This window comes from Panthera pardus, unplaced genomic scaffold, assembly GCF_024362965.1.
Source record: "Panthera pardus isolate Hobbes unplaced genomic scaffold, ASM2436296v1 HiC_scaffold_16, whole genome shotgun sequence".
NCBI lineage: Eukaryota > Metazoa > Chordata > Mammalia > Carnivora > Felidae > Panthera > Panthera pardus.
The window spans coordinates 79,638,732-79,652,608 of record NW_026526721.1 but is presented as its reverse complement, the minus strand read 5'-3'; the positions used below and the strand labels follow the sequence as shown (position 1 = coordinate 79,652,608).

At 47.8% G+C, this 13,877-nt stretch overlaps 1 protein-coding gene across 6 annotated transcripts in view; it reads right to left on the bottom strand.

Annotated features, from left to right (window-relative positions):
- The window catches only part of MASP1 (MBL associated serine protease 1), a 63,143-nt gene that overhangs the window by 19,965 nt on the left and 29,301 nt on the right, over positions 1–13,877 (bottom strand). For 5 of the 6 annotated variants that reach the window (XM_019463470.2, XM_019463472.2, XM_019463473.2 and 2 more), the window contains 6 exons: positions 11,865–12,061; positions 10,204–10,351; positions 8,759–8,877; positions 7,698–7,776; positions 1,359–1,496; positions 477–551 (listed from right to left, as the gene is read on the bottom strand). In XM_019463470.2, the coding sequence (XP_019319015.1) occupies positions 477–551; positions 1,359–1,496; positions 7,698–7,776; positions 8,759–8,877; positions 10,204–10,351; positions 11,865–12,061 (756 nt within the window). Of the gene's footprint in view, positions 1–476; positions 552–1,358; positions 1,497–4,497; positions 5,237–7,697; positions 7,777–8,758; positions 8,878–10,203; positions 10,352–11,864; positions 12,062–13,877 lie in introns of those variants that run through there. The other variant, XM_019463476.2, reaches the window with a different exon arrangement.

Here is a 13,877-nt window from a genome sequence, read left to right as displayed (position 1 = left end):
CAGTGACACTTTCTGTTACCACAAAGTTCTTTTTTCATCTTAGAGTGGGGTGAGTAGGTGAGCCATGGGGCTGCAGTGGTCAGTAAGACTTGAATACATTGCTCTTTGGAGGAACTTCTTATTCTGTCCTATAGTTGTCCGTTATTTGTCCTATGTTGCTCATCTCTACAACACAGTGAGTACTTGAGGACAGAGTGCCCACTTTCTTGATTTCCCTGGTGCACAGGAAGTGCACACACAAACTGTTGGAGGGAAAGCCTGGTGGGAATGGAGCAGAACTGCAGAGAGAAGAGACAGGAAGGCTCTTGGTGTGATAACAGAGGCTGAATGTAGAGGCTGGATGGTTTGCCAAGACCTGATCTTGGGCTCTCTGAGGTAGCCCTTAACAAAGGACCAAAGCATCATGTTCCCCATCCAGTCTCCAACAATAGCCTTGGATGGGAGACCTGGAGGCAGAGGACTTGAGGGTCAGGTACCTGGTAGACATGTGGGCTGGCTTCTCCCCAGTACTTCATTCATCCAGACTCCTTGGGCAGAACAGGTATATATACCTGGGAGAGTGAAAATAGATGGGAGAAAAGGGAGAGAATGGTTGATTTGTAGCATATGGAAAATAGATCTGGGTTCTTGATTCTTTTATAGTAGGCCATTGCAAGGGGTCTCTCTGATGCCATTCTCTTTAGGCCAGTCCTCTCTGCACCCTGAAGGACCTTTCTAAAATTAGAATCTATGCCTTCCCTCTGCTCACAATCACCAAAAGCTCCCCATTGCTCTCACAAACAAACAGCACACTCCTCAGCATGGTGTCCAAAGCTCTGTACAATCTGACTCCTGTCTGTCTGGGGCTGCCCCCTTCCTTTGATCCAGTCCAGCCCCTGGAAGGCACTTCCTCCTCCTCAGTCACCTGCCCTTTGCTCCTGCAGTTCCCCGTGGCTCACTTGTCTGCCCTCCTCTCCCCACTTAATAAACTCGTGTCCACACTCGTGTCCGCCATCTCATCTGAGTCTCACATTAGCTCTACGAGTTCCCCTTTTGAAAAGTGAGGGCTTTGAAGCTTAGAGAATTTTCTTAGTACCAGTCTGTGGCAGAGGCAAAACTGATTGGCTTTACTGTCTCCCTGAGGGTTCCTTCTCTGCCAGGGGCTCTGAGTGTGCATGTGAGGGTTTTGGGGGTGCCATGTGGCCTAACCCGTGGGATGTCAGCTTGAGGCAGGGAGAGGTAAGACATGCCCCCAGGTGTTTCTCCTTCCAATTCCTCCCAAACTTTGGCCAGTAGACTGGCTGCCTCATCCCCCCGTCCAACCCTGAGGCCCAAATGGTACAAGGTGGGAGTGGGCTGGTTTAGCATGGAGGGCTCACCTGTGATATTGTGGAGCATCTTGTAGTAGGGCTGCTGGCAGGAGTATCGGATCTCAGATTTGTATGTGGTAAGTTTGTTCCTGGTGGAGAAGGTGATTTGCCCATGTTTCAGCTCTGCTGGGGCTCCACAGTCTGCAACTGAGAGAAGAGAGTAACACCTCTTAATTACCCTGTGCTCTTCTCCTTGGGGCCATATGAAGGATCTGTCTCATATAGATGTGCAGGTTGTGCACTGCACACAAGTTCAGAGAGCAGTGCTCTAGTCTATGAGAATGGTACCCTAGAGATTTTACAGGGCCTTTGCCGCCATGAGTAGCTGTGCTTTTGGGGTCTCTTCCATCTACTGTGGCACTACTGTGTGGTCAACTCACCTGGCCTTGTGTCAACTCCAGGGCAGGGGCAGGGCTGCTGAGATTTAAGCAGACCCCAGTCTCTTCCCCACATAGTCCTTTCTTTGACTTCCAGTTCTATTGTGCAATCCTCTTAGTCTCTCCTGCCCAAGAATGAAGCCTGTAGCTCATTGAAAAAACTCTGGCTGACACGAACCAAGGAATCATCAGTTCTTCCAGACCCGACCACATGCTGAGCAAGAGCAGTTAATGTGCTCACATTGGTGCCTGGCATAAAAATACCAAAAACAAACAGAAATACAGCAGCTCCTGCATGAACACACAGCCCTACCCTGCTGGCTTTCTGTGGGCATCTTGGCCACAGAAGGCGGGAGGTGGGGCCCAGGGTGGGCTAAGTTTGAATCGTTCACCTGCTTATGTTCTCCAATTGTTGGGGCTGGATGTTGGGCTTGGCGGTAGGATGCCTGCTCCTCAGAGGTGGTCTTAGGGGGTTGCCAGCACAAAGTCCAGTACAAGTCTGTCAGAAGCCCAGGTCATGGGTTGAGGACCCAATTTATCAAACGGTCTCTTCAGGGACTTCTTTTAGGGGGTGGTGCTCATTTCTAAGGGCATCTTCATTTTAGGGCTAACAGCCTATGTCAGAGTTGAAGAATCACAGAAAAGTCATAGATAGAACTTTGCAGTTCATAAGGAACCCCAAAGGTGGACAATCCAGAATATCTTTACTTTACAGATGAGCCCAGAGAGAAGACTTGACTGGCCTAAGGTCACACAACAAGGTACAATCAGAAAACTAGACCTGATTTTGAATTCAGGTTTCTTTTGAGAAAACCAACTAACAATTCCTAAGGATCTGTTTTCTAGGTAAAATGGCTTAAAATCAGTATTAGCTGGGTAATGATGGACATTAACTATTAATCTTCTGATAATTTCAGAGGACAGCATTCCACAGAGCAGAACTTCCAGAATCCCCCCTCCTTGGGAAGCAGAGAGAGGGCAATTTCCCCCTGAGATGCTACCCAGAATTTGTGATTTTTAAGTTTAGAACTCTAAATTTATCATTTTGATCGAATAAAGAGTTACCTAATTTAAAACATAGATGGCTCCAAGGCCCTTCAATGTGGAGGAGAGCGGTGACAGCTGAGGGTAACAGCAGGTGTCTCCTATCCACAAGGAAGGCAAAAGCCAAGAGAACTGGCTAATGTTTTGTCTTGACCTCTAGTCTCCCTAGACAAATCGTTCCCACTCATTTTGATAACCCAAAACTAAAGACACTGTTCTACTCTGTATGATGAAGGTCAGCACTAGGGTCACCAGAGGTGATAATATCTATTATTTAAAGCTATAAAACAGTTTTAAATGTGCTTTCCTGCTGAGTCTCAAAGCAGATCTTTCTTCCTTTTTTAGGAAATACCATTCACTGGTGCCTGGACCTTGGTATTACTGTTGTGTCTCTGAGCTTTGGTTCATTTTACCTATCCTCTGGACCTAATACCTAGTTCCAGGGGGAGGAATTGCAGGGTTGGGCTTAGATCCTAGAAGCCCTGGCTAGAAGTTCAGTCTATTGAGAGACTGTTACTTGGCCAGCAATGGTGGGGAGATATTTCTTGAGTACCTGCTTTCTCATCACTCTAGAGAAGGAACTTTGCTGGCCCTCTAGGCAGATGGAGGTGATAAATAGTATATAATAGAGGGTCGCTTCAGCTTGGGACTTCTCCCAAGTCTATAGTATCAGGTGAAGAGCCATGCCTCTCTGGGACCTGGAGACAACTTCCCTTTCCCAGGGGCCTTGAGCCCCACCTGGTGCAATCAAAGATGCTATACCCAGAGCCTCCTTCCTCAGCTAGCCTAGCCTCTTTGCTTTGGAAGGGGTCTCATCCTTTCTCTCACACTCCCTCTGGCCATTTCCCCACTCTGGAATCAAAACGCTCTTCCTTTTTTCCATTCCCGTGGACGCCCTTTCTCATCATTCCCTGGGATGGGACGCACCCCACACCCTGTCTCTGCTGTCACTACTGGCTGCCATTGATTTTCCTTCGACACATCTTTCTTGACCTGCCATCCTGAGTGTGCTTTGCCACAATCTGGGGCTTCCTGCAGAACAATGCACCATGGGCTCCCCTGGCACTCACCCCAGCATCTCTTGGTCCCCACCCTCGGTGCACCTGTGCTCCAGCATCACACACCCTCACTGTGCTGCTCACTCGCCTGCTTTCCCCACACGGGAAACCATGTGGTCCACGCTCTGGCCACCCTTGAGGCCTTGATCAAGCGCTGCTTCTTCTTGAAAGCCTTTTCTCCATCTTCTACTTGGAGAGGGCTGCCTCCCTATTTCCCCTTGCTGAGGCCTCTGTTCATCTCTCTGATGCGTGCATCTTATGTTGCCCAGTGTTGCAATTATTTGGGTCCATATCGGATCTTCTGACTAAGTTAGGATCCCCTCTATCACACTGAGTAAAATATCTGTTACACATTGTGGGCTTAAATGTATTGACTTAACTGATGCCCGTCTTGACTGCCCACCTCATCTCCGCTCTCGGGGGCACCCCTGCCCTAGGCTGGCACTGCCGTCTCCGGACCTGCCATTGTCCACCTGTGCAGGATTCTGCCCTCATTAATCACCACATAGACTGACTGACTGGTCACAGTAATGAAGGGTTTCTCAGATGCGTCTATTCTGATTTTGTTCAGGCTGAAGCAGAGATTCCTGCTGCCACTAACAGAGCCCTTTATCGTGACCCATTGATGGCCCATGGCGCGAGAGCTGAGGACTGTGATTTCAAGCGTGATACCTATCTTTTGAAACCTTTAATCAGGGAATTTTCAGAGATGCAAAATTTGTAAGCCCTGGTCCAGAGGAAAGAATACTAATAATGATAATGATAATGGGCTTTCAGTCTCGTGTTAGGTCTAGGTGGAAGCAAAACTTCTGTGGATGAGAATAGGTCTAGATTTCCTAAAAAGCCATGCTCTGGGAGTTATGGTTAGTTTCACACCTACTTATGGTTAGAAAGTAGCAACAGATAAAAATACTAAAGTCATAAATTCACAGGCCTTCTGGCCCAGTTCAACTTGAAGTGTGGAGTGGATGAGGAACCAGGGCTCACTTTGACCTGGTCAGCCTAGGGCCATGTGATTGTATATGAAATCTTGTGTCTCTGGAACCAAAGTCATTTTTCCTTTGAGAATTGTACGGTCCGCTTGGAGGGTGCTAAAAAAAATCCCCCTTGGCTTTTCATTATTTTCCAGAGTAATGTTTGAATGATGGGTGGGCCCTCCAGGAGGGAACCGTTCTCCATTACACAGCAGTTTCAACTGCTTGACGCTGTGTTGCCTTGTTCAGCATCCACACTAATCCACACAGAAATTGGAAATGGAGCGTTGGTGGGGTAGGGAGGGGTGGAGTAGCTCTGGGGCCCCAGGGTCTTGGGTATGGTCCATTCCTGGATGTCTGCACTCTGAGGGGTCCCGTCATTCACTCTGCCTCTTGCTCTGACCCGAGTTCGTTCTCCTCATCCATTTCGGTTTCTGCCACCGTGGTGAAGATCAAAGAGGGGTCAGGAGGTGCAGAGAAAGAAAGCAGAGAGAGGAAGAGAGGGAGAGACAGGGAGAAAGGAGAGAAAGAGAAAAATTAGCAAGCAAAGCAGAAACAGTTCATGCAGGAAATACAGAAATCGCTCCACCAGATTGATTAAGAATGCAGTTTAGGTACAGCCAGTGTGGATGACAGTTTGGGATTGTGGAATTTGTACCATTCTGAGAATTTGCAGGGTCATAAGTCCTGGCTCACAAGGATTCCAGCATTCTGCCCCTGAAGCGAGCTTTGTTTTCATCTGGTTTGAACCTTCATTTGACATATGGCATTCAGCATGGAGAGTACTTGTGTTGGGTGGCCATGGCAAGGTGGAGGCAGGGTCAGGACAACCCTCCATCATTTCCACTTCCTGTTCCAGTGCAAGTTTCTTCACTACACATGCACACTTCCTGTTCCCAAACTCTTGCCCCACATTCCCTAGGGACTTGAAATTTCTTAGTCCTACTCATCTTTGCACCTAGGACCCAGCATATGTCTGGGACGCAGAGATGCTCGGTGAAAACCTATTCAGTGAATGAGTACAGGTGCCAGGTATGCCTGAATTGGGATTCTAATAACCCTAATCTGGGCTATGTTGGGAGAACCAGGCCATATTCAGGAGAAAAAAAAAATATTCCTCTTCTTTAGTACAAAATGATGGCCATTCTTTTGTATACTAAAGTAAGTCACTTAAAATAGTACCATCAAATGAAGTACTTCTGTTGTAATCGAAGTGTGCATGCTTCATTGGGGAAAAATTACTATTAAACTTTTCTACCTTCCAAAAGTATGAATGAGAGAAACCAAACCTCTGCCTAGTGAGGAGTTTGGATGTGGGGGGTGGGGAGGGAAGAGAGAAGCTTTTATGAACTTTCACTTATTCCTGGTGCTCCACTGGCACAGTAGGTACATTAGCCCAACTGGTCTTGAGAAAAATCAAGAGTGTAGGAAACTGAGGCCGGAAGTCTGAGTAAATTGCTTAGGGACACTCAACTGGTCAAGTCTGGATTTGATCTAGAACTTTCTGACTTTACAAACATCCTGTCTTCTCCACACCACATTCTCTTTTGCTTCCTCCTTCACAATGTGCCCTTGCTTTGCCTTGTACAGTATTCACACAGAACTTAGTCGCAGCACTACACGTGAGCCAGGCTTTGGAGAAGGTGGTGGACATGTCTGCTGGCCTTTGAGTTCCTCAGTTTCTGGACCTTTCTTTTCTACCTGAATTTTCTGTTTCCTATAGGCATCCAACTAGTGGAAGCCATAAAATGCACCCCCCTGCCCTGCCTTTTCCCACCCTGGGCTCTGACTCCAGCCACGTTGTCATATAAAAAAGAAAGATTTGAAAAGCAAGTGTATTTTCTAAAATTCTGTCTGGGATTTGCCTCAAGAGAGCTCCTACTGACAGAGTCCCCCCCTGGGGCTTTGGGAGTGGATCTGCCTGCCTAGAGAATTTGAGCCATTTAGTTCTCCTAACTACAGGGAAGTGGGATACTACTCCACTGTTTATGGCAAGCCATGAAACGGGGGTGGGCAGGAACAACTCTTGCCTTTTCACCTCTCCCTCCTAAAGCCAACCCTCTCTTTGCCCCTTCCCTTTCTTCCCTTCCCACCCTCCCGTCACCACACCTCCCTTCCCCCATGCTGCCATAATGAATTTCCTAAAACTGTGGTCTTCACAAGTCTCTAACTGGAGCGACCTGGGTAGGGGACAGGGTGGTGGCTGGTAATCTATACTTTCACAGTGCACACTAGGTGATTTATGTGGAATATATTATTTGAGAAACGCCTCAATGTATTCTAAAGTATGAAAGCTAGTTCAACTTTTTATTGCACATTTGAGGTGAAGGATCTTGTCCATGATCACGGGGTGGGTTAGGAGCAGAGTCAATGCAAAATCTCAGGGTCTCAAGAGCCAGTACAGAGCTGTGCCCCTGGCCCCTGCTTCGCACAGTTCTACTGACCTCACAGCCTTTCCTGACGGGCCCTAAATCATGAGCTGTTGTAGAAACCTTAGTGGGTATGGCTGATGACCACATAGAGATTGGCAAGGTCATTTGGCTCTGGGCACGGGTGCTAAAATAGTTTCCTGAATTAGTAATTGCCAGAGCTAGTTTCAGAGCTGGGGACAAGCTACTTCTTTAGCAAGTTTGGCAACTTGCCTGCAGGCAGAGGTAAAGTTAGTATTTGGGAAGTAAACCGGGACCAACAAGAAGTTTCTTTTGGAATCCTAATGTCGTATTCCCTAAACAAACAATAGTCTTTCGGTCCGGCCCTCACGTGTCTGCTGAGTTACTGGCCCTACCCCTCGTTGAGCACACCGGTCAGGTTTTCACCCTTGTGTGGTCTCTGATTGGAACCCACCAATGCTGGGGAGCTCATTATCCTTATCATAGACCAGTTTTGTTCTCTTACTTTTACATGTGGGAATCTTGTTACTCCATGTCCCATCCTTCAGACACTCGATCTGGAATGTGTCCATCTCCACATTATCCTAGGAAGAAACAGGAAGAAGATGTGGCAAGAGGGAGGAGGGGTGGGGTTGGTGGTTGTTCCCCAGTACAACCGGCTCAAATTCCATACCCAGTTGTCCTCGACTAACATTTTCCAACCACTGGCTTCCAAGGGCAAGCTTGACTTCATGGAAAAGACAGACTCTGAATTCATGGTGCCCATTCCGACCGCGGAAAGGGGCAAGGGCTGTGTGTGAGGAAGGGCTGGGGCAACTGTCCTGGAGGGGAAATCTGTACCCTTGACTCTCTTTCCAGAGCAGGGCCTCTCAAATGTGCATAAGCATCCGTATGCCTAAAGGCTTTTGCACAAACTGCTTGGCCCCACCCCCGGAGTTTCTGATTCAGTGGGCCTGGCTTGGAGACTGCTGTTTGCATTTCTAACGAGTGTCGTGATGCTGTGGTGGGGACCCCACGTGGAGACCCATTCCGTGAGAGCTCCTCCAGCTTGGCTCGCGCTGGACTCACCTGGGTAACATAACAGAAAAACCAATCACTGGCCCTGCCCCAGAGATCCCGCTTTTATTCATCTCAGGTGAGGCCTAGGAGGTGCTTTTGTTTCTATTTTCCAAGGTAGCCAGGAGGCTCCTGGGAAGAGTGAGCCATGTGCCACCTCTCAAATCTCTTCTTCCCATCCCAGTTTCCCCCAATCGGCCTGACTGATGAACTCCGTTAAGGTTGTTTGTCCTGATTGTAGGGCTGAACGGATCTTGATTTGTTTTTGCAATTCAAACCAGCCCAAGCTCTGATAAATGACTTTTGTGCCATTTCTAGAAGTGAGAGTCTGGGATGCATGCTTTGGATTTTCAGAGGGCTGGCATTTCTGGAACATGCTGGAGGTTTATGGGGAAGTTGGTAAATACTGTGGAGGGGCCATGGCAAGCTCCGGGAAGCCCGTCTGGCCTGGGAGGCACAGGAGCATCTCTCTGGCCTGGTGGCCCTTCCTCCCCCAGCAGGACCCTGTACCTTTAGCACTTTGTAGCCTGTGTCACAGCTGATGAGCACCTGATCTTTGAAGGAATACTTGGCTTGCAAGGGCTCGATTTTCCCGTGGACAGGAGGTTGTAGGTCTGGGCACTCATTCCCTGGTGGGGAGCAATGAAAGAGCGGTGGGTGAGAAAACAAGGAAAAGGCTACATCAGGTGGCAAGCCCCTGCAGTGCAAGGTATGGTGCAGGGGAGACCCACAGAACTAGGTGTTGGGGGTCTGTACCTACTAGGTTCTGAAGACTTATTCTGGAACCTTGAGCAGGTCACTTTCCAACTTGGACCTCTATGTCCTCATCGGTAAAATGAGCGGGTTGGCCAAATGATTTAATCACAACACATGGTAGGAAGGATATTAAATGTCATTGAGTGCAACCCTTGTCTGAGGCCTCCTTTACAACATCTTCCGTGGTAGATGTCAAACATCTATTTGCATTCCTACAGTGACAGGGAGCTTAATACCTCCCAAACCTGTACCTTTCCTACTGGACTCCTCTGATGAAAGGAACAGTGTTTTCCTATTTCACTGAAATTTATATCCTTGTCATTGGCACTCACTGGGCAAAGTTTATTCTCTTGGGCAGCTCAGTATGACTTAATCGCTCTTTCTCCCCAAGACCGTTCTTCAGAGTGTCAGAGAGAGACCGTGACCATATGCTTCTGAGTCCGCCCTTCCGAAGCCTAAATTGGACAGGATTCCCAGGTCTGGCTCCACCCCTGACATTTTTTCCTGGACAAACTCTCTGTTAATACACTCTCCATTCCCCTCCCCAGAACCAGGCATTGATGTGATAATGCAGGCAAGGCCAGGATATCAGATCTATGAGATCAGCCACAACCAGTACCCTCTTTTTCCTCGGCTTACTGCAGACCCCTGGGGCACATGGCTCTATCAGGCTTTGGGCCAGGACTGGCTGCCTTGGGGTACTAGGGAATGAGGCCTATGGAGGCTGCCAGTCTGGGGGCCACAGGAGGCAAACCGCCATAAGGAAACGTTTTGAGCTATAGGCCCACACTCAAATTCCTGCCCCAGACTTGGAGAGGGCTGAGCTGGGAGGGTTCTCTCCAGGCCCAATGAATCAGTGTGAAAGAGTAGAGTTCAGGAAATAAGTTTTTTTTTGTTAGTTAGTTTGTTTATTATTGTTCTTGTTTAAATCTCTTTATGTGATTCTGAAGTGCAGCAAGTTTGAAAACTATGTCTAGTCTAATCCCACCATTATTGCTGCCCTTGCCCCCATTTCCTGGATGGTAAACTGAGTCAGGAGACAGAATGTATTTGGCCCCAACCTCCTTTATAGCGGAGCTGAGGGTCCTGTCACGTCCCCAGGGGAGTCCCAGGCCTGCATCCCTCATCCCTCAGCTATTGTCCCATGAGGGCTGAGCATGGTGACTAAGTGTGACCCATGGGGGAAGAGGCTGTATTACCTGTTGCCCTGTACGAGAGCCTCCAGCCCCGGTTCTCGCCAGAGTTGTCGCTGCGGAACAGGATCTGGACACTGTGGCTCTGGGTATTGATGGGTTCTGGGGCTCTCTCTCCACAGAAGGGCCCCCAAACTTTTGGGTCAGCTTTAATCTGTGAGGGGCAAGATAGAGAAAAAGGTCACATCTGAGCTGTGGTGGCAGCTGCTGGGACCATCTCTGTACTGAACCCTGGCTTTCTGGAAGCTTCCATGTGAACCCATAGTATTCACTCATGTTTTTAGTGGGCATTAGCATTCACCAAACAGTTCCATCTCTACTCTCTCACTTGTAGATTACAATGGACTTGGAAGTGGACAAGGCAGTCCTCTGCTCCAAGATGAACATACTATGTCTCAGAATGGGACAGAGTCCTGTCTAGGTGCATAGGATATAAAAGGCTTCTGCTCTTAAAGAAACTGCAGTCTAGTCGAGGATGGAGGCGAGGGGGGGACTAACAATAAATAAGCAAAATAATTATAAAAAATAATCATGATGGTGTGTGTGTGTGTGTATATATATATATATATATATATATATATATATAAAATACAAGTATATGCTATATATTTCTAATGTATGTAGTAAAATCTATGTAACCTATATAATTCATCATTTATATAATAGATAAAATATTTATTTGTTTATTTGTAGACAAAACTTTAAATAGATGGTCAGGGAAAGTTTCTTCAAAGAGGTGACACTGGATTTTAGACATGGAGAATGAGTAGAAGATTGTCACTTGAGGAAGAGAGAATACTTTCCAGGCAGAGAAAACAGTATATGTAAAGGTCAAGGCCAAAGGTGGGAAAGAGCCCAGCATTAAGAGCAGGGAAGGAAGCCAGAGTGGCTGGAACAGAAGGAGTGCCATAGCATGAGGTTGGAAAGGCAGGTAAGCACCACATGATATTGAGGGGTTTATGTTTACTTCCAAGAGCAGTCCTGATTGGATCTGGATTTTATAAAGATCAGCCTTGATGTCATGGAGAACAGACTGTGTAGGGCAAGGCTAGAAGCAAGAAAAACAGCTAGAAGCCTTGCCACGGACCAGGAGATAAGAGGGATTTTCCTGGAATGGAGTCAGTGGGGATGGAGAGAAAGAAGTAGGCACTATTAGCTGATCTATATTTCCTGACTACCAGGTATGGGTCCTTCCTGTGCCTCTAACTCGTGTTTTCTTCCACCTCCGAGGACCAGGACTCCTGACCCTTCATCTGGTGACTTCCACAATCTTGGGTGATATCTCCATCTTGTCATCTTATTGTGAATGGGGGAAAAGTGAAGCCCCATGAGGTTAAGTGCCTGGAGAAGGTTTACGGCATAGCTCCTGGGATACTACACGTGGTAGGCAGAAGTCTAAGATGGTCCTCGTGACCTTCACCTCTGGTGTTCCTTCGTGGTGATATCACGTGACATGGCAAAAGGGATTTTACAGGTGGCCAAGGAGCTAGTGTTGGATCAGGGAAGATCCCTAGGCTGGAGCTGATGAAGCTGGTAGACACTATTTTAAGTAATTTTTGGTCTTGGTCTTCTATCCTGGGAGAAACTGGAGGACCAAGAATATCAATTTTCCCAATTCAGCCAAGATTTCCCAGCATGGCCAGGGCAAATGTCCATTGTAGGCTTACCTTGATGTAGTCATAGGGGCAGGGCACCTCAGGGTGGTCCTCAATGTCGAAAATGTCCTCAAACTGGAGGCTGACCATGAAACCCTCCTCTAGCTCTATCGTGTAGAAACATTCCGAGCTCTTAGGATAAGGGTTGGGGAAGTCGGGGCTGGTGATCACGCCGGTCCTCTGGGTAAAGAGGTTATCACTGCACTCCACTGTGGGAAACATACCAGAGCAAAGTGGCACACGACAGCCATGGCCACAGCAACCCCTTTCTCATCGGTTACTGTATGACTTTCCCACTGGTCCTGAGAGGCAATGGGAAGGCATCATTAGCCCCATGTTATGGATGGGTAGACTGAAGTTCAGGGAGAAGTGATGTATCCAAGGTCACACACCTCATAATATTCAGAGTCAAGACTCAAAGGCAGTGAGTGTGATAAACCTTCTCATCAACTTCTCTGGTATTGGTGTGGGGCAGAGGGGGTCTGAGAAGGAAAAGTTTTGAGATAGACTGGTAGGGGGAAACCTCTGGACCTCCTTTGTCTGTTCTCCCCTCAGCCCAGAACTCCATTAGGTCTCTGTTCAAAGCCTTCCTGATCCCTCATCCAACACGGGACACTCACACATATCCGTACTCTCTGGCCCCTGACCTTGTTCTGTTTCTCCTCATGTGGCTGACCACTGCTTGACATTATACAATATATTTGTTGGGGGATTTTCTTGCCCGCAGTAGACTGTAAGTTCCCTGAGCTCAGGGATTCTGCTTTGTTCGCCACTGTAGCTGCAACCAAGGATCCAGTGTCCTGGGACCCTGGCCATGGCTTAGCCCTGCCAAGGCCCTTTATCTGCCACTGAACCTTTGTCCTTGGGCTGACCCCTCCCAGATCTGGGATGTCAATCCTTTCTAAACCCTTGTTTATCCTGCTCATTTGAATATGAGAAAATTATGGCTCAGAGAGGGGGCATGGCTAACCTAAAGTCCTATAGCTGTGAGCTGCAGAGTATAGTTAGGATGAGGCCTCTTGAATTCCCACCTCTTTTCATTTCTTACCCCAAGCACTCTCTGGGGGGTGGCATTTAGCCCATGGAGGCTTTTTCATTTTTTTAGGCAGGGCTACTCTTTTTATGCATAATACACAGATGGGACATACAGTATATAAACATATATACGGTATTATCTGTGGTATTAAAATTTCATGGGTAGGGGAAATTAGGAAGATAATGTTTTAAAAGGCTCCTGGAGGCAGAGGAGAAAATGAAAACAAAGACTGAGAAGCCTTGCTCATTCTTAGTCCCCACCGGACTCAGTATGTAGTAGATACTCAATAAATACCTACTGAATAAAAACCAAGGAAAATACAGCCCTCTTGAAGGAAACTCCTGTATGTGCCTCCTTTATACTGATGGATCACATGAGGGTTTTATTCAGAAGAAAGTAGAAATTTTTTAAGGAGGAAGGAAAAGAAGTCTTGTTTCCAGCCTTTCTCTCCTCCAATGATCCCCCACTCAGCTTCCAAGTGACCCTCCTAAAACACAGGTCTTTACCCTGCAGCCATACTGATCTGATGGCAATGCCCCAAACATGCCAAGTTCTATCAGGACTCTGAACATTTGTTCCCTCTGCCTGGAGCACTCTCCTTTTCCTTCTTCTTCCCACTCTGCCAAGGGCCACCATCTCTGGGACATGTCTGCTCACGGTACCGTGCAGACTGAGGTCACTTGTGCTGAGCCCACAGCATTTGCTACATTTCACCACTTGCTTCTGTGCTGATAACCCCACGAGTCAGGGAGGCCCTCATGGAAAGTGGCTGAAGTCTTCCATTTCTCCATCCTCGCCCTGCCCGGAGGTGGCAGCAGGGTGAGCGTGTTGATTAAGACAGGAAACCAGAGATGGAAGGAATGGGGCATGTTCCTCACTGTCTCTGTCTTTGCCTCTCTCCTTCCCCATCTTTTCTCTGGACTGAGGTTCTCTCGATCACAGAGGAACTTGTGAGGCCAGGGGAGTGAAGAGGTAAAGGAACGGCTGGG